A 25883-nucleotide genomic window follows, 5' to 3' on the forward strand; every position below is an offset into this window, starting at 1 on the left:
CCTTCAATATCCCTTCCCTTCTTTCCCAACACCCTCCTGCCTCTGCTTTCCCATTTCCTTTTCTCCCTATACTATGTTCAGGTTTCCTGAGCCCCTTGGCACTCTCTCCACATCCTTATTCCACTATTCCTCCCTCAAGAACCCACCCTTTCTCTTTGCATTCTCTCTTTACTACTTCATTCCTTTCTCACCAGGCACAGCCCCCTAACTTTTTGACACTTTCTCACTCATTCCTTGTCTTGCTTGATCTCCTGAATGCCAGTCTTTCCCTTCTTATGCCCTCATCTTATTTAGGGAACACTTATTTACTACCTCCCTATTACTGCTTTGATTACCAACTACTAGCTGTCACTATGCCTTCAAAACACTTCCACCTGCCTATCAGTGTGTCCTTTTATTATCTGCAACTAAACTTATTCCAAAGTGGCCATCCCTAGAGTTTCCCGTTGTGGCTCAGTGGAAACCAACTTGACTAGGATCCATGAGCATGTGGGTTTGATTCCTGGCCTGGCTCAGTGGGTTAAGGATCCAGTGTTGCTGCAAGCTGCGGTGCAGGTTGCAGATACTGCTCAGATCTGGTGTTGCTGCAGCTGTGGTGTAGACCAGCAACTGTAGCTCTGATTCAACCCCTAGCCTGGGAACTTCCCTATGCTGCAGGTGCGGCCCTAAAAAAAAAAGTGGCCATCCCATTGGGCATGTTAGGCTCCAGTTACTCACCTCAAATGGCATATGGCCTATCATGCTTTCTTCTGAGTTCCCATCCTTACATAAACAATGTTAATCATATGTTCTGATTGCTATTATCCATACAACACAAGAAGATGCTAGAATATCTGAGTATGTTTAATAGAAAGGATGATGGATTATTTAGAAAATATTGTATGCTAATTTTATTAAGGTGGTAGAAATAATATTTCCTTGCTGACCAACAAGCATGTTTTTAATATAAAGAATTTGAAAAAATGTGCCACATCTCCCAATAAGATGCTTGATCCAAATAAAGAAGAGATTCATGTTACATCAAGTTACATATGGAAATCTTCCAATTCTACTCATGTTCTATGATAATAATTTACATCGCCTAGATAAGATAGCATTGTGAAATCTCCTTTAGTCATTGGGGGTAGAGAAGTGGTAGCTAAGCTATGAAAGGATAGAGATCATCAAAAATTTATGTAAAAGGAAGAGTTCCCTCATGGCTCAAAAGATTAAGGATCTGGCATTGTCACTGCTGTGGCTCTGATTACAGCTGTGGAACAGGTTCAATCCCTGGCTGGGGAACTTCTGCATGCTGTGGGGGCGGCCAAAAAAAAAAAAGAGAAAGAACTTTGGACCAGAGGATTTTTCAGGCAGAGAAAATATTCTATATGGTATTATAATGACAGATACATGCTATTATACATATTTTCAAATATGTAGAATATACAGCACTAAGAATGAACTCTAAAGTAAACAATTACCTTTGGATAATTATTATGTATCAATGCAGCTTTATCCTTGGTTAAAAAAAAATTACCATTCTGGTGATAATACTGATAATGGGGGATGCTATGCATGTGTAGGGGCAGAGGATATATGGGTATCTATACCTCCCTCCCAGTATTGTTGTAAGCCTAAAACTGCTCTTAAAAATTATCTTAAAGGAAAGTTCAACTTAGGGCCACACTCTCTTCAAATCCCTGAAAATGTAGCGGCTATCATAAAATCTCTATTAAATCACTTGTCTTGCAATAGTAACTTCCAGTAACTTGAAAGAATCAGTACAGTACATGTAGTCAGTAAAAAATTTCAGCCTGACATCAGCAAATATGCAGAGTTCATCAGTCTATTAGGCCTTCGCAATTGCCCACTCATAGCTACCATCTGCTATTGGCAAAGGACATGCTCAGTCCTTTTACCCACACATGGTATATTTTTCTTCCTTGCGTACTGAATCTCTCTCCCACTACAGAAATTTCGGGCAGGTGCCACTTTGGTAAACTCCACACAAATGACTAGGTAAGTGAGTAGGGTCTGTAGAATTTATTTACCCAGTCTTTGCATCAATGTTAACTCTTCAGTTAAAGATACTTTTCAGTTATACTTGTCTTACTCTGATATAACTATCCATCTACTCAGGCCTGAATTAATGTCATCCATTCGTTTCATATGAATTACAGAAAGAGAACACACGATTGATCTCAGCTTGATTAGAACCAGCATTAAAATCTTAATCAGAAGCAAAGGGCTCTGCTTAGATCAGATCATCTCTATCTAGCATAGAAGATAATATGCTTGCAATTTTAAAAGCAAATTACTTTTACTTTTCTGCTTGTACTTCTAAAGATAATCTGTATTTTGATTTACATGCCTAATGGATAAGTTAGAGTTTGATCAATTTTATATGGTGGGTCCCATTTATTTGAATAATGATCCTGACTTAGAAATATTCATTCATTATGATAAATAATCCAATCTTGTTTTCAGAGATAAAAATCCAGCTGCCAGAAAATATTTAATCAACCGACCTTATAACCATTATAGAAAAGAACTGTGTGTCATCACTGACACAAGTTCTGGCAGGTCTTCTTTTTCAATCAATCATTGGAAGAAGAACTTGTTCATAGCTAAAATATTTATGATTGTTCCCTGCCTTAGTCTATTCTAAATGAATAAAATAAATAAGGATATTTATAGAAATAAAATCATAAGTAAAATATGATAATATAAACTTGTTTTACATTGCCAGTACTTTTCCCCATTAAACCTGAATTGTCTGTATTATGGTCAAATGCAATGTTGCAAGGAGGCTGGCACGACCCCAAAGGACAAATCAGAGTGACAATTTCCAGGTCCTACAGCTCTTTTCCAGTCTAGAATGCTTTTTCTCTAAAACAGATTTTTTTGGTGGGGAGGTAGGAACTCCTAGACTAAAGAATGCATATATTCTTACACCCAAAGGGAGTATTTAAAACTAGACTAGCTCACTCTGTGCAAAGTGTTTCAAGAAAAGACTTTAACTACCCTGTTGCCAGAAATATTTGGCTACAAACTTCAGTTAGCACAATTGATGCATTTGGGAAATCCTCCCCCCACCCCACTGTACCATTTGGTACAGGATCAACTGCTCTTTCTTTAAAAATTTCAGTTGAACAAAGATATCTCTGCCAAACGCCACACTCCATTCTTTTACTTTTCATTTCTCCAGATAAAATCTTCCTTTTTGTTTCCCCAGATAAAATCATATTGCCACAGAAGATTCCTTTACAATTTGTTCCCTCCAGACCTAATCTATCAGACCTAATCTCTGTTTAATGTACTAATTTTGATTATTCATTTATGTTATCCTCTTTCTTGACCCAGCCTGGGACCAACTCCATAGGGAGGATCCTAGACTTCATCCTGGGTATAAAATGGTCTCATCCACAATTATTCTATGTAGAAATAGAAATCAGCTGCCAACAGCCTTGTTTTGCCCACATAATTTATGAGATCTTCCTTTCACAATGTCCTAAGTGAACATAGGTAGAGGAATCCTCAAGAGTTTCACCTCAATTCTGCTCTGTTCACCTGAGCCCTGCCAGCATAATTGATAGGCATTAGCTCCTGCTGGGTGGTGGCGTGCTAATCTGACAGTTGTAAATTTCACCACGTCACTATTCTTGGTAATGGCATTTAAAACGTTTAATATTAAGATATCTCACAAGGTTGTTATGAAGCTCAAGTAAAATAATACATGGGTAAAAGTTCTGAATAGAATAAAGTATTAGGTAAATACAAGTAATTAGTACACCATTTAACTACTTAATTTTCTGTTTTGATGGATCATTTTTCCAGTTGACTTTCACAGTTATTTGCAATATCTGATTTTGTAACTGAGATTTAACATGTAGTGTAGTATGAAATCTGCAGTATATACTTTTTTTATTTTGGTGTAAATTTGCAAATCTATTCTCTAATCATATCTCTCTCAAGAGAGATAAATGTTGTCCTTGCTGGGAAGTATATTACCTTTTGACTTTCTTCTCTAATTTTATCTATCTATCTTTCCGTAGAGAGAAAATATCACTCTATACCTGGTGTTATTTTATATAGTATTTTCACCTAGTTATGTATTCATTTGTTCTATCAATTCAACAAATACTTCTTAAGCATTTACAGGCACTCTACTAGGTAGTGGTGATAGTAGAACAAACAAAACACAGTAGTTTATGTCAATAAACAGTCTAGAAAATGTAATGCCATATCCTGGATGGGAACCCAGAACAACAACAACAAAACATTATATAAAAACTTATGAAATCTGAGTAAAGTATGGACTTCAGTTAGTAATTATGTATCCATATCAGTGGAGACAAATGTACCTATTAATGTAAAGTGTTAACAATAGAGGGAATTGGTGTGAAGTTTATGGAGACTCTACTATCTTACTGTCTTCACAACTTTTCTGTAAATCTAAAACTGTTTTAGAATAAAAAGTTTCTTTCTTTCTTTTCTTTTTTTTTTTTTTTTGTCTTTTGTCTTTTTAGAGCTGCATCTGCTGCATATGGAGGTTCCTAGGCTAGGGGTCTAATCGGAGCTGTAGCTGCCGGCCTACACCACAGCTGCAGCAACGCCAGATCCGAGCTGCATCTGCGACTACCACAGCTCATGGCAATGCCGGATCCTTAACCCACTGAGCGAGGCCATGGATCAAACCTGCAACCTCATCGTTCCTAGTCGAATTTGTTTCCATTGTGCCACGATGGGAACTCCAAGAATAAAGAGTTTTTAAAAATGAAACCATCTAACAGGAGAATAATACTGGAGAATGGATAAATGAAAGCATATCTGTGTGATAAATTTTACAGTAGGTATAACATGATTTAAGTAAAGGAAAAGTGACAATACTCAGTGTTGTGGTAATTAGTGGATGGGCTGAGAGAAAGGGATGTTTGGAGATTTTTCTGAGAGATAAGTCTTTGAGAGAAAATGAGAATTTGTGTGTGTCCTGAGCATGGATGGAGGGAAAGAAAGCAAGGAAAGAGGAAGATAAATTTATTGTATGCAAAGGAAAGGGCACATGGAAAAGTCTTGAGGCATGAGAAAACCTGTTACTTTGGGGAAATTGAATATCATTCCTTTGTGTTGGAGCAAAAGGTGAGTTTTTGTGTATATGTGTGCTTTTGCTTGTATGATAAATAATGTTTCTGAAAGTATGGATTTACAATGTGGTCTCTTCTGTTCATGTCCCTTAACTTTGCCAATGTGACCATTTTCTTTTGGTAGATTACTTGTTCTACACTTATATAGGAAATAATACATTCTTTCATCTACACTTAGTTATCCAAATGATTAAATGATGAAAATTAGCAACATTTATTTATTTCTCTTTTTAGGGCTGCATCCCCTTCACATGGAGGTTCCCAGGCTAGGGGTCTAATCAGAGCTGTAACTGCTGGCCTATGCCACAGCTTCAGCCACATCAGATCTGAACAGCATCTGTGACCTACACCACAATTCACTGAATAATACCGGGATCAAATGGCAACCTCATGGTTCCTAGTCGGATTTGTTTCCTCTGTGCCACAATGGGAACTCCGGAAATTAGCAACATTTAGTTCTCACATGAGACACATTATTTGCTCAGAGATCAATGCCCTAAAAATTATCATGCTAAGTGAGGTTAGTCACACAATGAGACACCAACATCAAATGCTATCAATGACATGTGGAATCTGAAAAAAGGACACAATGAACTTCTTTGCAGAACAGATACTGACTCACGGACTTTGAAAAACTTATGGTTTCCAAAGGAGACAGTTTGGGGGCTGGGAATATGCACTGGGAGTGTGGGATGGAAATCCTATAAAATCGTATTGTGATGATCATTGTACAACTATAAATGTAATAAATTCATTGAGTAATAAAAATAAAAAAAAGAAGATGAATGGCCATTTCCCAGAATAGAACTAATGAAAGGTGAGATTAAAGATGGACTGCCGTTTTAAAGTTCTAGACAACTGTGGCTTATAGATTTCATCAAGGAAATGTTTACACCAGAGTGCTCACACCAAATACTCAATAGGATAATCCATTTCAGATTTTGTCTGAAAGACTACAAAATAAGCTTGGGCTTTATTTACTATATTTCATTTTAGCTTCTCTCCCAATGTACCTTTTAGTTTCCCTCTTAACTCTGTGAACTTTCCTCAGTCTTCTATGATAACTTCTCTTTCTCTGAGCATCTCTAAAATATAGATACTCTTATTTCTCACTCTCTTTCTCTCTCTTATTCAATCAATCATCTACTCCTATATAGTTTCAACCATTCCATTATATACTGATAACTCCTAAATCAGTATCTTCAGTCAAACCACTCTCTCGAGCTCTGAATATAATCTCTGAACACCTGCTAAACATCTTTACATGAAATCTCTCAGTCACTTCAAATTCAATGTGTAGCCAACCAAATTTATTATTTCTTCCCATTATCTTACACACAGCATTTATGTTAGAAACATTGTAATTATCTTTAACTATGCTGTCTTACTCATTTCCCACATCCAGTTTACAAGTTCAGTCAGTTCTGTGCAAATGAGACCATCCTGTTTCCTTTCTTGAAAATATTCACCAGATCATCAATATACCTAATATAAAATCCAAACTCTGCATATCTCTCCAGCCTAATTTTACTACTAAATTCTAGTCACACTGACCCTCTTCCTACCTTCTTCCCCATGCCTCAGATTTTGCTTGGCTATTTCCTACTTGTCCATAGGTGCCCAATGTAACTACCTCCTTCCTTTCCTTAGTGAAGCTTTTTCTGTCTCCACCCCTCCCACTAGATTAGAATCTCCTGCCAAACACTTTCAAGGCACACTGTTTTACTTTTGTATCACTTATTATTAGTAATTTTTACTAATATCTATTGAGAAGTTACTATGGGACAGGTGATATTTGTATCTCTATTTAATAGATGAGGAGGCTTTGAAAGGTTATGTAATTTGCCCTAGGTCACACAACTAATTAATAGAACCTAGGTTCAAATCCCAGCAATTTCAAAGCCAGTGTTCAAAAACCGCCATGCGTACTGTATCCAACTTCACTGGGACAGGAGCAATATTTGTCTCGTTCAATGCTGTGTCTTCAACAGCTAAGTTATTTCCTGGCACATAGAAGGTGTTCAATAAATATTTGTAAAAAAAATAATGCATATATAAATGAATCTCTTAGATCTGTTCTCTCCTCTCCACTTCTTTTACTGGTTCCCTGGCATGCCATTCATCATTTTTCATCTGGACTATTTCAAGAGTCCCCAAATAGTCTCCTTTGCTTTATGGAGCTACACTGGGAGTCTAACTTGTAAAGCCTCTGAGACTTCTCTTTTCATCTCTCTAGCTTCTTACATACAACTTTCCCCCTGAAGGTATGGTAGGAGATCAATTCCAACTTTCAAAAGTTCACAATCTAATGTAAGAGACAGACTCATGTGTAATAATATTGATAGAAAGAAGACTGTTATGATAACAGTATGGAAAAAGAAATGGTTAGTCTTACTAAATGAGAAAATCAAAAAGGGCTTTTTAGAATTGAAGTTGGACTTTGAAGGAAGAGAAAGGCTTTGATGAAATGACATAACTGACATAGATGGAAGTGCCAAGAAAAGTCTTTATACATTGCATATTTTTTCTATAAATGAGTAAAATTGGGCCCAGACTAAATGATTTCTCCAAAATTACAGAGCTAGTAAATATTACAAATTGGGTTCCAAGTAAAGTTTCATAACATAATAAATGTTTTTTGTAAAGGCTGGCGTCTATTCATTAACAATTGTTTTAGTGTCTACTTCTCTATTTATACATCCTTTCTGTCATCAACATGTAACAGTGTAATGTAGCTTCTGACAGACCTGGATTTAAATTATGAGTTGTACTGAAAGTTGGATATGTGACCTTGGAAAAGTTCCTTAAGCTCTCTTAACTTCAAATTCCTCAATTCTTCTATTTATGTAATTTAAAATATCTTATAAATTACTTTTGAGCATTATAAGAAATAATATATGAAAATACCTACTAGCATTTGGAGGGAGAGGGTGGTGAAGATGGAAGGTGCCATATTAATGGGTAATTATTGCAAATGTATGCCCATTTCATCACTAATTTATATTAATCACACTGAGCCAAAATTCAAATAATTGTGCAGCCTGTTTCTTGTGATTATACAGACATTTCCAATTTCAAAATTCTAAATTCACTGAATCTATAACTTACTCCACAGTCATGTTATCTGGGTTGATTTGCTTTCCTGTTTTCTCGATTTGCTAAGAAATGATTATACATTAATTATATTGCATTTTCTATTGTTTTAAAGGACTGTTCCTCAATAATTTACTATTGTTGCCTTGTTTCAGCTCATAGTTTCAATTAACTAATTTTGGAGTAATGATGCATGTTTGTAGGGGAGAAAAGACTCTCTAATTATTCTGCTACCAATGTGTGTAACCACTTGTTAGTACCCTCTGTATTATTTGACTTGTTGCCATTTTAAAGGTTAATTTTAGAGACTCTTTTTTTCCTTATTACATGTTTTTGGTATAATACCACACCAGTAACTATAAGATACACCTTAGAATCCCTTTCATTTTTTCTCCTTTTTTAATAAGTTTGTTTTCACAAGGATAATTTAGAATTGCTATTTGTTTCCAAACAATGCCTTTCTCATTGGGAATCAGTATACTATTCAGTACACTAATTAGCAGAATTGCAGTTAATGTTCAGACACATACACCAACATAGAAAGAAGTTGAAGATTTGGGTAGTTTCTCAGCAAATTTTACTTTTGCAAATGTTTAACACCAATATTCTTTCCAGTTTTCAAACAAAACTCACATCTTGCTTAAAATATTCAAGCACTATAATTGAGGTCAAACAGGTCATCTTTTTGTTTAAATCATGTAGATAATTGTTCCAATTCTTCACTTTGAGTGAAACTACTAATTTAGTGAAATTTCCACTAAAAATTTCAGTGAAAAAATAGCCAAAAAATGGTGCTGAGTATCTTTAAGCTCAAACAAGTTGCTAATTACTTGAAATTACCAGTTGTTTGCTTATCCAGCCTTAGTGCTTTTAGATATAGCCATGGTGAAACTAGAATAAAGAAAAATAAGCATCCCTTTAGCATGACTAACACAGCATTTAATCATATATATACTCAGTGAGTTAGAATATTAAAAATTCTTTCTTTTCTTCAATTGCTCTTTTTATCTCTTAAAATAAATTTATGTCAATAAAGAATAAAAAATGAGTTGAAAGGAGTCCTCCTGTGGTGCAGCAAGTTAAGGATCTGGTATTATCACTACAAAAGCCCTAGTTGCTGCTGTGGCATGGGTTTAAGGCCTCCCCTGGAAACTTCCATATGCCACTGGTGCAGTCAAAAAACATGAGTTGAGGGGCAGCTTGGGAGCTCACTTTATTTCAGCAATTGCAGAAATATCTACTTTGAATATGGGGAGAAATTCTAGAGATAGAAAACTAAGTGAGAACTAGAATATCTGATAAACCAGAAATGTGATGATTAAATAGAAATATTTCCCATATATCATTTTTATGTTGTTAGAACACAACCTAGTATAAACAAATGACAACTATGTAGGCACATTAAGAACTGAAAATAAAACATTGATGTTAAATATTTACAAATGCAAAAGAGGTCTGGGAAATTTTAAAGTCTATGAAACTGTTTAAAAACAACCTTGAGGCCAAATGCTATCAAAATTATAATGAGAAACAAAATGAATGTTTAGGAATCTAATTTTCTCCTTTGAACTGTTGATACCAGGACAAATGAACCCTATTTCACAGACTTCTATTACTTAATTTTTTTCTAAAAAACTAAGAGATCCACTCTCCCATACTTCTAATCTGCAATAAAGTCATTTCATAAAGCTTGCTGTTTCCTCTATTCAGAGAAAACTCAAAAGGGAAATTTTTAAATCTTTACTTTTAGACACCTACTTTTTCTGTATTGTAAAGTAAAAAGTATTATCACATAAAAACAAACTTCTGATTTTCCCCATTATAACTAGAGCTTATCTCCTCTGGTTTGACTTGAGTGCATGGTTGAACAGCTGCCTGATCCACTCCTTCCACTACTTATATAATATCTTTCCAACTACTTGGAGATTTGTGGTTAAGCTAACCCTTCAGTTCTTTTAGGCTTCTACTATATGGGCAATTTTCTAAATATTTCAAAGGAATCAGTTTGGCTAGCTTACCCTGATTCTTCTCTAAATGTGCCACATCTCATTGAAACCATAAATACTTAAACAACATATTATTCCATATAAAATAAATGATAAAAACCTAACTAATGCAGGATACCAGAATATTACATTTCAGCCCTTTATGCTATTAATATATTGATATATCTATATCTCTATCTATATAAGAGATAATGTTCACCATTTTCAACCATATGGTATTTTAATACAGACTTTTTTGACCTATGACTCCCACAGTCCCCAGGCAATTATTTTCCAATACTTACACACAACCAAATCAGAACCATCTTGTACTCATTTCTGTAATCTGGTAGTCCTCCCTAAGTGAGTTTGCCTCTAATAGACTTTGTCTTGTTTATATTTATTCACTTTCATGTCAAAATTTTTTGGAATTCCAAACAATTGTTTGGAATCTTATCCCATCTCCTCAGTCCCCCATATCAACAAAGACAGAATTCTTTGGATCTGTATGAGTTTCTTAGAGAAAGTCTCAAACATGATACACCTACTTAGTAGATCTGCACAGCATGTCACTAAGACTTATTCAGCATTTCCCAAACTCATGCCCCATAGTCACAGCTTAATCAAACCCAGAGCCTTGTTTTTAGATGTTCTTACCTGGTTTTCAGGTCTCCAATGATGTTCAAAGAATGGAAGGCAACAGCACAGGATTAAATTGGAGTTAGACCTACTGCCAGATGCTCTATGATGTGTCCTTCTAGAACTCATTGTGCCTCAAAGTGGATACTGTCTATAAGTATGTTGCCCCGGGAGTATAGCCTGAAAAAAAAAAAACATGTAACAGGTGGAACAAAGGCATATCTGTAAAACATGACAATTTAAAAAATGGGCTGTGGTGTAGGCTGGTGGCTACAGCTCCAGTTGGACCCCTAGGGAACCTCCACATGCAACAGGCACAGCCCTAAAAAGACAAAATTAAAAGATAAAAAATGGGAGGGGAGAGAGGATGGAGTGGGGAAAGTAGTTTCCTGAATATATCTTACCTTAATCCTTACTCTCTGGGGATGCAGAAAGAATTTTATTGTTGTTGTAATAATAATAATGATAAAATAATGCAATACTTTGGGCTAACTCTTTCTCTTGGACAAGAGGAAGAGAATGCAGAGGAAAAGTTGAATGGGATTTCACCCTCAAAGCCCAGGCTTTACATATTCATTAGGCTTGGAAGGAGAAAATAAGCTAAATTATTCCCCGTTCATGTATTTTCTCCTGGGATCTTCACTTCCTCTTTCTCAAACTCCTGGCATTTCCATCTCAGAACTGTCCCTATCCCTAGGACAAAATTTGTGGGTCACCAGCCAACTGGCAATGTCTCTTCTATAACATTAAATGTTATATTATCCCTAATTATACAACATTTAGATGTTACAAATATCAACATGAGTAATTAATTTGGACAGTGAACCTGATAAACAGCATCTACTATGTCACTAACATTCAATATATATTGTTATAATAAACTAGTGTATTATTATGTCAATGTAAGTTTGTGCTGAAACAAAATAGATCACACAACATTTTTAAGGCTTTGGGGAGATTACAGTATTTACCAATTGAAAAGTTATAACATTTCAGTTTCCCTAATATAGATGTAGGTAAATTTGCAGTTTTTAGTACTTGGATTTATGCATGACAGAGGATAGCTGGAATCTGACACTGAAATTTTATTTTATTTATTTAAAATTTATATTATACCTATTTCAAAAAAGGATTTGAGGCAGCAGACACTGAATTGCAGACATGTTATCAATTATTATTGAAGTATTTCATTCAAATATTTGTTAAAAGATTCTGTATATTTGCACTATTCCTATTTTTACTTAAATATTCCCAAAAAAACTAGGTTGAAAAATGCTTTTATCCTTTTTATAGGAATATTCAGTGATGATGAGGATTGTAAAGTGTATTGCCGAAAAGGGAATATCTTTATTCTAAGGAATGAATGGGTGACAGAAGATTTTTCTCCATTAAACTAATGTGTCCTTAACTCCTTCCTTTTGAACTCTTTCCAATAGGGCAATGTGATTAAAAAAAAAGTAGAGTTCTCCCATTAGAGGCTGCTATATGATATTGTTTTTTTCTCATTCATCAAAGGAAGTCTTTGAAAATATTTCTTCATATTAGCTATTTAAAAATCAACAATCAAGACCTCCAAATTCATAATAGTTAATGACTCTAGACTGAAATAATAGTTGGCTATAAACATTGTAGCTGATATGAATAAAAACAATGAAAATATATCCAGTTTTATAGACAAGAGTGGTTAGGTTTGAAGAAGAAAATGCAAGAAGAAAAGAAAAAATATCTAAGCTAGGCAATGAACTGGATGCTTTACATATATTAATTCATTAAATCCTCAAAATTCTTCTCTTCCAATTTGAATTTCTTTCATTTCTTTTTCTTTTCTGATTGCCGTGGCTAGGACTTCTGAAACTATGTGGTAGAAAAGTGGACATTTTTTTCTTGTTCCTGATCTCAGAGGAAATTCTTTCAACTTTTCACCTTTGAATATGATGCTAGCTGTGTGTCTGTCACATATAGCCTTTATTATATTGAGGTATGTTCCTTCTACGTCCACTTTATTGAGAATTTTTATATCATAATTCTACCTCTATTGAAATGATCACATGGTTTTTATTCTTCAGCTTGTTAATGTAGTGTATCACACTGATTTGTGGATATTGAAAACTCCTTGTATCCCTGGGATAAATCCCACTTGATCACAGTATATTATCCTTTTAAAGAATTGTTGGATTTAATTTGCTAGTATTTTATTAAGGAATATTGTATATGTTCACTAAGTGATATTGGCCTATAATTTTCTTCTTTTGTGGTACCTTTCTCTGGTTTTGGTATCAGGGTAATGATGGCTTCATAGAATGAGTTTGGAAATATTCCTTTCTCAGCAATTTTTTGGAATAGTTTCATAATTCTAGGTGTTAACCCTTTTCTAAATGTTTGGTAGAATTTGACTGTGAATCCATCTGGTTCTGGACTTTCCTTTGTGGTCTGTTACTTATTGATTGATTTATTGTTTGTTTATTTATTGGCTGTGCCTGTAGCATACACAATTCCCTGGGCCAGGGATTGAACCCGAACCACTGTAGTGACAACACTGGATTCTTAATTCACTGCACCACAAGAGAACTCCTGTTCATATTTTCTATTTCTTCTATGGTCAGTCTTAGAAGGTTGTACCTTTCTAAGAATTTAACCATTTCTTTTATGTTATACATTTTATTGGCATATATTTGATTATAGTCATATGATCCTTTGTATTTCTGTGGTGTCTGTTATAACTTCTACTTTTTCATTTCTAATTTTGTTCATTTGGGCTCCCTCCAGCTTTTTTCTTGATAAGTCTGCCTAAAGGTTTATCACTTTTATCTTTTCCAAGAACCAGCTTTTAGTTTCATTTATCTTTCTATTTTTTCTTTACCTTTATTTTGCTTATTTCCACTATGATCTTTAAGATTTCTTTCCTTCTACTAACATGGGTTTTTTTTTCTCTTTTTTTCCTAAGACCAACACTACATTGGGTTCTTAACCTGCTGAACCACAATGGGAAATCCAATATTTTTTAAATGACCATGCTACCCACATAATCTGCAGATTCAATGCAACCCTTATGAAATCACCCTTTTTCACAGAACTAGAACAAATAATTTTAAAATTTGTATGGAAACACAAGAGACCCTGAAGAGCCAAAGAAATCCTGAGAAATAAAAATGGAGCTGGAAGAATCAGTCTCCCTGACTTTGGGATATACTAAAAATCTACCATCATTCAAAGAGTATGGTTCTGACACACAAATAGACATACAGATAAATGGAACAGAAGAGACAGTGCAGAAATAAATCCATGCACTTATACTAAATTAATCTACAACAAAGGAGGCAAGAATATACAATGGAGAAAGGATAGTCTCTTTAACAAGTAGTGCTGGGGAAACTGGACAGCTATATGTAAAATAATGAAATTAGAACATTCTCTAACACAATATACAAAAATAAACTCAAAATGGATAAAAGGCCTAAATGTAAGACTGCATACTCTAAAACTCCTAGAGAAAAACTCCTTGACATAAATTGCAGTAGTATTTTCTGGATCTGTTTTTTTGAGTAATGGAAATAAAAATATAAACAAACAAATTAGATCTAATTAAACTTAAAAGCTTTTGCACAGCAAATGAATCCATAAACAAAAGGAAGAGGTGACCTATAGAATGGGACAAAATAATTTCAAGTGATGCAACTGACAAAGGATTAATTTCCAAAATATTCTGAAATCTTATACAAATCAACAATAACAAAGAAACAGCCCAATTTAAAAAATGAACAGGAGATCTAAATGGAAATTTCTCATAAGATATAGAGATGGTCAATTGGCACATGATAAAATACTCAACATTGCTAATTACTGGAGAAGTGCAAATCAAAACTAAATGAGAAATCTGCAAATAATGAATGCTGGAGAGAACATGGCAATAAAGGAACCCTCCTACACTGTTGGTGGGAATGTAAATTGGTAACACCACTATGGAGAACAGTATAGAGGTTCCTTATAAAAATAAAAATAGAGTTACCATATGATCCTACAACCCCACTTCTGGGCATCTGGAGAAAACCGTAATTCAAAAATACAAATGCACCCCAATATTCATTGCAGCACTGTTTATTGTAGCCAAGACATGGAAGCATCTTAAATGTCCATCAACAGAAGAATGAATAAAGAAGATGGTATATATATACATATGTGATACACACACACACTGGAATATTAGTCAACCATATAAAAGAAGGAAGTAATGCCATTTGCAGCAACATGTATGGACTTGGAGATTATCACACTAAGTGTAGTAAGCCAGACAGAAAAAGACAAATATCATATGATATCACTTACATCTGGAATTTAAAACAAAAAAGATACAAATGAAATTATTTATAAAACAGAAATAGACTCACAGACATAGAAAACAAACTTGTAGTTACCAAGGGAGAAAGGTGGGAAAGGTAGGGGGAGGGGTTAATTAGGAGTTTGGGATTAATATATACACACTGCTAAATATAAAAAAGATAAACAATAAGGGCCTATTGTATAGCACAGAGAACTATATTCAATATTTTATAGTAACCTATAAGGGAAAAGAATCAGAAAAATAATATATAGGAAAATAATCAGAAAAAGAATATATATATTCTGAATCACTGTGCTATACGCCTGAAACTAACATGACATTGTAAATCAAGTATCCTTCAATTAATTTTTTTAATTAAAATTTTTTTAAAATCCTCAGGATCAAATGACAGAATCCAAACAGTTGGGTCAAAAGTGTTTTGAACTTGTTCAGTACATTCAAATATGAAATACAAGCTATAAAACATTGTCATGAAACACTGCAATCTATGTATTTTTAATATTTTATTGCAAATATTAATTCTGTTCTATGTCCAGCTCTGTGCAAACTTTAGCCAGTCATAAACTCCCTCAAACTTGATTTCCTCATGTTTAAGATGGAAATATCACATTTCCCCTGATACATTTTGCAGAGCTAATTTACTAACAGGTAATTTGGCACTTGATTAAGCACTTAATAAATGTTAGTTTCCTTAACTCTATCTCTCAGCAAAAATTCTCAAAATTCTAAGGTAGATAATACCATACCCATTTTGCACTTAAGAAAACTAAAGTTTGGAGAGGCTAAATGCCCACAGATAATTAATGGCATAATTTACATTGGAATTGAAATCTGATCTGAAAGACCATGACTTTTCTATCTTTCACCACACAGGTAAAGGGAGAAAAATTAGAATGAGGCACAAAAACAGAAGCTAATTTCCAGTAGAGATGATACTAATTCCTTTCCCCACTATTCTTCTATTCTGACCAGACAATAAAACAAAATCACATAGCTTCTCTATTCAGTTCCAAAATATATTTACAGAGTTGAACTATTTCTAAATAAACTATGTTTATAAAAATGGATGCAGATTTTTGCTTTCTTGGATTTGGAAATAAGGAGCACAAAAATGAATTCTAAAGATTAAGCCTTAGAACTGTTATTTCTAAGCATTAAATGCCATTAGTATTCCAAGCTCCCAAATTTATACCGTGTTTATAATCTCATCATTTTTACTGCTACATAAACTCTTGAGACTCTATTACAAAAATCAAATTAAAAACATTGTCAGGGTATATTGTACATGATTAAACATGAGCTGACATGGCTGTAGCTTTAATATTCTAGCACCAATGCACAATCAACTAAGGTCTTTATTGGCTCTGAATATTGGTTGACAGCTTGATGGATCTGGTGAATAACTAGAAGATTTTGTATCCAGAACATCCATGTAATAATTAAATATTTTAACATTTAACATCTTTATGGAAGCATAGGTATACCCAACCTTGAAAATAACTATTAGGTATACTATTTCTCCTTCTACCTACCACTGTTTTTTCTCTTTTATGGTCAAACTTCTTAAATAGTCTAAATAAGCTTTCTCTTTCCATAACCTCCCTATACACAGCACTTCAATTTTTACTTTACTTCACTAGAACAACTGCTTTTTCAGAGTTCACCAACAACCTCTTTGTTAAAAAATCCACATTCTCTACAAACAATAAATACTGGAGAGGGTATGGAAGAAAGGTAACCCTCCTACACCATTGGTGGGAATGTAAATTAGTTCAACCACTAAGGAGAACAGTATGGAGGTTCCTTAAAATATCTAAATATAGACCTACCATATGAGCCAGCAATCCCACTCCTGGGCATATATCTGGAGAGAAACATAATTCAAAAAGGTACATGCATGCCCCATTGCAGCACTATTTACAATAGCCAGGATATGGAAGAAACCCAAATGTCTATGGACAGAGGAATGGATAAATAATATGTAGATGTGGTACATGTATACTCAGCCATAAAAAGTAATGAAATAATTCCATTTGCAGGAGTTCCCGTCGTGGCGCAGTGGTTAACTAATATGACTAGGAACCATGAGGTTGCGGGTTCGATCCCTGCCCTTGCTCAGTGGGTTAAGGATCCAGCGTTGCCGTGAGCTGTGGTATAGGTCACAGACGTGGCTCGGATCCTGATTTGCTGTGGCTCTGGCGTAGGCTGGCAGCTACAGCTCTGATTAGACTCCTAGCCTGGGAACCTCCATATGCCGTGGGAGCAGCTCAAGAAATGGCAAAAAGACAAAAAAAAATAATAATAATAATTCCATTTGCAGCAACATGGATAGACCTAGAGATTATCATACTACGTGAAAGAAGTCAGACAAAGACACATACCATATTATATCGCTTATTTGTGGAATCTAATAAAATGTTACAAAATAACTTATTTATAAAACAGAAACAAAGTCAAAGATTCTGAAATTGATCTTATGGTTACCAAAGTGGAAACTGTGGGGGGAGAGAGAAACTGGGAGGGTGGAATTAACACATTTACACTACTAAATATAAAATAGATAACTAACAAGGACTTACTGTATAGCACAGGGAAGCTACTCAATATTCTATAATAACATATATAGAAAAAAGAATGGATATATGTATATGTATAACTGATTCATTTTGCTATAAATCTGAAAGTAATACAATATTGTAAGCCAACTATACTCCAATAAATTTGAAAAGATATCCATACTCTCTCTTTACAACACATTGTTACCCATGACTTCTACCTTGAAACTCTTTCTTTCTTTGACCTCTGTAACAGTATCTATATTAATTTCTTTTTTTTTCTCCCCACATATTTATTCTTTATTTACTTCATTGGTTATTATTCCTTATGTGTATTTCTGTGGACTTACTTTTTAATGTAATGCTCCTGATCTTTTTGAACACTTTATCTTAGAAATTTCATTCATTTTCATGGATTCTATCACATCTGTGTTGATGACAGCTAAAACTAGATCTTTAGGAAATATCCAATCTCATACTTATTAAAAAATTTTACATGGATAATAATCAGCACTATGGATTCTTAAAGTCAAAAACAGAACTTAGCATATTTTCCTCATAAATGTCCCTTTCCTGCTCCCCACCCCACTCTCTTAACATTTTTCTATGATTCATCACTTTACCCGTTTTATCAGGTTAGTTACCAACTCCTATCAAATTCTTCCTTTCCCACTTTTATTATGCTTTTAAGTCGATTGAACACACCTGCCCAAGCCAGAGCTGGAGTGACATACAAATCTACCACCACCATTTTGCATTGTGCCTCTAGAATCACACGAAATCCTAATCCCATGCTTGTACTATACTACTTACTTTGTTATCCCAGATCATTGCATATTGATAACTCCCCTCTCTCTGCCAAGCCTGTCCCACTAAAATCTTAGTTACAAAGATTTAGTATTTTAGATTTAACATTTATTCCCTCCCAATTTCTGTCTTTGCTCTTCTGATAAGTGTATACAACATATCCAATACCCTGCTAGGTAATAATGGGTACTAATGATTTTACATAGTTCAAGAACCCAGAAACTATGTAATTCAACTGCCTATCTCTTTCTTGGACTACAAATCCTTTAGAAACAGGAAAAGTAGACTAACCAAGAGACTATCCATGTCTTACCTGTTCTATATAGCCTAGGTCTAATATCTGTCACTGCAATTTGCCAGTGTCCTCACCTTTCATATTCAATGACCATCCACACAGTAAATTCCATCAACAGATGATTGGATTCAGAAGATATGGTATATATACACAATGGAATATTACTCAGCCATAACAAAGAATGACATAATGCCATTTGCAGCAACATGGATGGAACTAGAGACTCTCATACTGAGTGAAATGAGCCAGAAAGACAAAGACAAATACCATATGATATCACTTATAACTGGAATCTAATATCCAGCACAAATGAACATCTCCTCAGAAAAGAAAATCATGGACTTGGAGAAAAGACTTGTGGCTGCCTGATGGGAGAGAGAGGGAGTGGGAGGGATTGGGAGCTTGGGGTTATCAGATACAACTTAGAATAGATTTATAAGGAGATCCTGCTGAGTAGCATTGAGAACTATGTCTAGATACTCATGTTGCAACAGAACAAATGGTGGGGAAAAATATATAAATGTAATGTATACATGTAAGGATAACTTGATCCTCTTGCTGTACAGTGGGAAAATAAAATAAGAAAAACCAAAACAAAAACCAAACAAACAAAAAAAAAAGAACTTAAAAAAGAGAAATATCAATCCAAATGTCAACATCTCTAGCCCAACTATACTGAACACATGAATATTATTGGAGAAAATTACAAATTGTTCTAAAGCAACTTATTGGTTTCTAAACTCAACTTGGTTTCATACCACCCAGTAGTCATCTTATCTCCCTGTCTAGCAACTATTTCAAATTTTCTCTTCTCTCTTACCACCACCACCCCTCAGATTGTAGTCTCTTTAGACAATCTCACTTCCTGCTACATGGAGAAAACCATCATATGAGAACCCCTCAAATTTTCTGCCATGCTGCCTATAAATATACCTACTCAACACTAAGTCTTTTCTCTTTCCCTCCTTTCACAATGGAAGAGAAGATACACTTCTGGCCAGACTAATACCACCTCATAACTTATTTTCTTTCTTTCTTTTTTTTTTTTTTTTTTTTTTTTTTGCTGTACCCACAACAGGTGGAACTTCCTGGGCCAGGAATCAAACTGGTACCACAACAGTGACCTGAGCCACTGCAGTGACAATGCAGGATCCTTAACCCATTGAACCACAAAGGAACTCCACAACACATGTTCTTGATCTTACTGCTTCCTGGGATGTCAGGGTTGCCACTCTATCAAGTTCCCTGTCTCAAATTCACTATCTTCTGAATCTTTAACCTTTACCTCCCTACTAGTTCCCAATAGCACTGAAACATGCTTAAATCTCTATTGAAAAAACAAACATGGATCCTTTAATGTGATGTTCCTGTTTCTTCATAATAGCCAAATTTCTTTGAAGAGTTATCTACACTCACTGGTTCAATGTACACACATCTTATTTAGTCTGCAGTGTACTATAATCTTATTTCCACTCTTCTGATCCATCAGAATTTCCAGTCTATGATGACCAATTTATTGCTAAATACAATGGTTATATTGACCTCTCCCTCTTACCTAAATGCCTCTTTGCCTTTTAGTCTCTAAGGTACAATCCTGCTTTTCCTCCTATCAATGTAGCTACTGCTTCATAGGTTTTTAGGGGGAAAACCCTATTTCTTTCAAAAGTCCCCCTAAATATTGGTATTTTTTAGTGTTCTACCTTCAGCCCTTGACTTTTCTGTTTTATGCTCTCTTCTCCCTGTGATCTTATTTCTAAAAATGCTGATACATCACAAATTTTATCCTCAATCCAGATCTTTCTTCTAAACTATTAGATATTTCCACTTGAACTCTCAGGCTACCCCACTTCAACATATCCAAAATGGAGTCAATCAACCTCCATCTCCAACCCCCAAATGCTGGAGCAGCTCCTCCTGCTTTGTTTCTATTCTCAATAAATGTCCTCACCAACTACCTTGTTATCCTTACTCAGAAACCTAGATGTCAAACTTGAGTCCTTCTTCACTGAAGTCAGTGTTCTCTAGACAGCACTCTCGCAACTCTGTGCTCTTGCAAATGGTGCTCTTATGCCTGAAATGTTCTCCCTTCTTTATTTTACCTAGGACATTTCCTACTTATCTCACTCATGTTGGCTCTTGCAGATTTGGTTAAGTACCCCTCCAAGATTTCACTCCTTTGAGTTTCAGCCTCTTCACAGCTCTGCTATGATAATTACCCTGTTATTTAATTCACTTCTTTGTATCCCCCATAAGGCTGTAAGTAATGTGAAGTTAGAGGCTGTGCTTGGGTCATATTTTTTATTATTTTAAAATATTTTACTACAAAAATTATAAAAATATTAAAGTGAATTCTTGTATGTTCATGATTATTATTCCTCAAGAACTCTTGAGATTCTCCAATCTTTCTCACATAATTTTAACTCCCATGAATTTTCTTTTTTTTTTTTTGTCTTTTTGCATTTTCTAGGGCTGCTCCTGTGGCATATGGAGGGTCCGAGGCTAGGGGTATAATCGGAGCTATAGCTGTAGACACTGGCCTACGCCAGAGCCACAGCAACACGGGATCTGAGCCTCATCTGCAACCTACACCACAGCTTGTGGCAACGCTGGATTGTTAACCCACTGAGCAAGGCCAGGGGTCAAACCTGCAACCTCATGGTTCCTAGTCAGATTCGTTAACCACTGCTCCACGACAGGAACTCCCCCCATGAATTTTCTTAACTTAATACTCAAAAACATTTTTGGGTCAACTAAGATCTATTCTGCTTTAACTATGTTTTTGTTGTTGTTGTTGTTGCTGTTTTCCAACTGCAAACTATTTCAAGGTTTTATAAGACAAGTGGTCAGCATCTCCCTTTTGTCTACATAAAATCCTCACATTTTCTTGTAGAAGGCAATTACATTATCCTATATTCTCTTCTTTGGACAGAGTAGCCTTAATTGTGTTAGAGCCTATTCTCTGTCTTGTTGATTGGGTCCATTTTCAGGAGAGTTCATCCAGTTTTTCCAAGTCGTAAAACAAATAGAATGCTATTTCCAAAAAGCAAGTAAACTAAAGGCTTGTTTTATAGTAATAAAAGAAATATCCAGCTTAGAGAATGAAAACCTGCATTTTACTAAAACTCCAGGAAAGCTTTTGTCTTTTCCAGTCCTCTATTTAGCACCAAACAATGGCAATGTCTTTTTTTCCTTATTAATTCAGATCTGAAAATGAGAGTCTTCAGGGGTTAAAAACACTAACGAATTACTCATAGTATACAACTTGTAGCTCTTTATCAATGCCATGCTTCTTCACAGCCACAGTCCATGTGAAGGCAAGATTAATACGAAGGCATTTCTGCTAGCTAATTATTTCCTTACATGTGGTTTTCCACAAAGAAGTCTGTTAACTAACCCCTCCAAATTGGCAGAATTTTTTCCAAATAATTGGTATCGTACTCTACTCTTTCTCAAGACTTTTCTCTTCAGTTTTATATTCTATGTCCACAAGAAAGGACAATGTCCCAGATTCCTGTGAGCCAGGCTGGTTTATATCTCTCTTCCCTCTCCATGAATCTGGAAAGGAAAGGAGCAGAAAAGTGAGGAGGTGAATTGTGATTACTAAATATCTTCTTTCTCTACTGTGGTCATCCTCTGCTCAACAAATTCTGAAAAAAAAAATAGGTGCCATAGACAGAGGACAATGCATTAAGTTAGGTTAGTAAGCTCGGCTGAGCCAGAAGAGAGAGAGGATTTTTGGCCACCTCTTCTCTTCCAGCACCTGCCCGTACAATGTCTAGGTCTCCATTGTCTTTCTTTTTTTTTTTTTTTTTTTTTTTGTCTTTTTGCTATTTCTTGGGCCGCTCCCACAGCATATGGAGGTTCCCAGGCTAGGGGTCTAATCGGAGCTGTAGCCACAGGCCTACGCCAGAGCCACAGCAACGCGGGATCCGAGCCGCGTCTGCAGCCTACATCACAGCTCACGGCAATGCCGGATCGTTAACCCACTGAGCAAGGGCAGGGACCGAACCCGCGACCTCATGGTTCCTAGTCGGATTCGCTAACCACTGCGCCACGACGGGAACTCCTCCATTGTCTTTATATTATCCCCTCAACTGTTCAAGTTTCCCCACTCAAACCGGTTTGGCTGGAGTAGACATTCATGCTCTGGATATTTCTCCTCTTTTTTCTCACTTGCCACCCTTACCTATTACTGTGTTCTTCACCCTAGTAAATACTAGGCGATTAAAACTGATCTGAGAAAATAATCCATGTCAAGATATTAATAGATGATAAAAACCTAATGAGTTTCTGCTTTGAGATGGCAAGTTAGGACTGTGATAAGAGCCTTCCACATCTTCTTAACTCCAAAGAGTGATACTTTCAGAAACTATGGAAGACTTTTGAGACATTCGTGGACTTTTGCAGTACCCCTTAAATCATCCTGCAGAGGCCAGCCAGAATCCCTTGAGTTTCTTTGCAGAATGATAGTAGCCCCTAGTTTCTTTTCTCTCCTTTTTGTTCTTACCTATCAAAGTTCATTCCCTATCAAGTACAGTCGGTGACAATAAAGAACCTCTATAGTTTATCTAGTATTGCCTGGGGACATCTCCTCCTTTCTTTGCCTCCTTAATATTGTGTTTCTTCCTAATTGGCAAGTGGTTAAGTGTCTGGACAAAGAGGCCTGGGTTATTAATTATGTATATAATCAAGAGGCTTTGTAATCAAACTGACAAGCTTTGGCACAGCAAAGGAAACTAAAAAGAAAAGAAAAAGACAACTTACAGAATGGGAGAAAATAGTTTCAAATGATGCAACTGACAAGGGCTTTAACCTTTAGAATATAGAAGCAACTTATACAACTCAACAGCAAAAAAGCCAATAACCCAATGGAAAAATGGGCAGAAGACCTGAATAGACATTTCCCCAAGGAAGATATACAGATGGCCAACAAGCACATGAAAAAATGCTCAACATCCCTGATTATTAGAGAAATGCAAGTCAAAACTACTATGAGATACCACCTCACACCAGTCAGAATGGCCATCATTAATAAGTCCACAAATAACAAATGCTGGAGGAGGTGTGGAGAAAAGCAAACTCTCCTGCACTGTTGGTGGAAATGCAAGCTGATACAACTCCTATGGAGAACAGTATGGAGGTACCTTAGAAATCTATACATAGAACTACCATATGACCTAGCAATCCCACTCTTGCGCATGTATCTGGAGAAAACTTTCCTTAAAAAAGACACATGCACCCACATGTTCATTGCAGCTCTATTCACAATAGCCAAGAGCTGGAATCAACCCAAATGTCCATCGACAGATGATTGGATTAGGAAGGTGTGGTATATATACACAGTGGAATACTACTCAGCCATAAAGAAAGAACAAAATTATGCCATTTGCAGCCACATATATGGAACTAGAGACTCTCATCCCGAGTGAAGTAAGTCAGAAAGAGAAAGACCAAATACTATATGATATCACTTATATCTGGAATCAAACATAAGGCACAAATGAAACTTTCCACAAAAAAGAAAATCATGGATTTGGAGAATCCATGGTTGCCAAGGGGGAGAGGGGAGAGAGTGGTGTGTTTAGGGAGTTTGGGGTTAATAGATACGAACTATTGCCTTTGGAATGGATTAGCAATGAGATCCTGCTGTGTAGCACTGGGAACTATGTCTAGGCACTTATGATGGATCATGATAATGTGCAAAAATAGAATGTGTACATGTATGTGTAATTGGATCACCATGCTATACAGTAGGGAAAAAAAAGTTGTACTGGGGAAATAACTATTAAAAAAAGAAAAAAAAAGAGGCCTCTACAATTTGTTTTTTTTTTTAAAAAAAACATTAAAAGATCATGTATGTTTGCACTTAGAGGCAAATGGACACTCTTGGTTCAGTGCCCCTTTCAATCCTACATTCCTGGCAATACCAAATAAGTGCTTGTGCATTTCAAGGAAAGGCCAAATGGGGATGTGCCTAGCCAGGATTCCGTGCAGCCCTTGCAGAGACTCATTCACAGTTACTCTAATATCATTAGGCTACCCTCTGTGACTTACTTACTTATATGCCAGAGATGGCATTTTAAAATGTTAATACCATGGATAAATCCAAACTCATTTGAGAATTGCTCATATGCTCAATTGAAAGCACTAAAGTTCAAGTATGTTTAATTATTTCTCATAAACACAATTCTGAGAGCTCTTTTTTTATTTCAAGTCAAGAAAATCAATTTTCTCTCTGATGTTATTAGCTCATATGGTGGAGGGGAGAGTTTTTTTTTTTTAATTGCCTCACCTCAGATTTTTCTAGCTTAAGCTCTGGTTTATATAATACCTATCATAGAAATTCTAAAATGAAAAGTCATACAAATCATCCAATGAGGGTCTTTTAAGGATAAATAATGGTTGCATTAAGCACAATTTCCCCTTAGTATTGAGTTAAAAGGGCTTAAAATAGACTGTCACCCATTGCTTTTAGAATTACTTCTGTTTTTATATTTGCCATGAATCACTACTAGCTCTCCATCTCCCTTTCTGTCTCTGGGTCTCTTTTCTTTCTCATACTCATACCTACACATTTATTTACATTCCACATTGTCAGGGATTAAATAATCATTCTTTGTGGCTGCTAAAACCAATGCCACTTGTTTTTTCTCAGTCATTGGATCAGATAGTGGTGCTATAACCCTCTGGCCCATCTGCCTAATTACTGACCAAGCAATGAATCAGAAATTGCAATTAATAATCACACAGGAGAAGCAGAAAGTATCAGTTCTCTTGGGAGAGGGTGAACAAACCAGCAAAAATTAAGTATCTTTGGCTTTTAGCTGATTTTTGTATTTAAATGAGCAGCTTCTCAAAAGCCAATCATGAGCTTTTACCTCAGATCTGGAGTACATTTTGCTGCAAAATTTCTTAGCATTCATAAAAAGGATGATGTAACACTGCAGTAAAAATTAAAATGCTAATGTATACATGAGTAATGTTTTTCTTCTCTGAATGGTATATACTAACTCAGGCTATGTGGAATCATTTACTTGTACATCCAGT

The 25883-nt window shown here is 35.5% G+C and overlaps 2 protein-coding genes across 4 annotated transcripts in view; both read right to left on the reverse strand.

Annotated features, from left to right (window-relative positions):
* RPS6KA6 (ribosomal protein S6 kinase A6) overlaps positions 1–11006 on the reverse strand; it is a 206716-nt gene extending 195710 nt beyond the window's left edge. The window contains exon 1 of the mRNA XM_085008807.1: positions 10859–11006. Coding sequence (XP_084864933.1) covers positions 10859–10969 — 111 coding nt within the window. The 5' untranslated portion in view covers positions 10970–11006. The remainder of the gene's footprint in view (positions 1–10858) is intronic.
* Positions 10859–25883, reverse strand: part of HDX (highly divergent homeobox) — a 288121-nt gene continuing 273096 nt past the window's right edge. For all 3 annotated transcript variants that reach the window (XM_085008836.1, XM_085008833.1, XM_085008834.1), the window contains one exon: positions 10859–11020. In XM_085008836.1, the coding sequence (XP_084864962.1) occupies positions 10976–11020 (45 nt within the window). In that variant the 3' untranslated portion in view covers positions 10859–10975. The remainder of the gene's footprint in view (positions 11021–25883) is intronic.

This window comes from Sus scrofa, chromosome X (assembly GCF_054392235.1).
Source record: "Sus scrofa isolate SSC_HxYL_T2T_F1_AM1 chromosome X, Sscrofa_HxYL_maternal_Yorkshire_Landrace_v2.0, whole genome shotgun sequence".
Lineage (NCBI taxonomy): Eukaryota > Metazoa > Chordata > Mammalia > Artiodactyla > Suidae > Sus > Sus scrofa.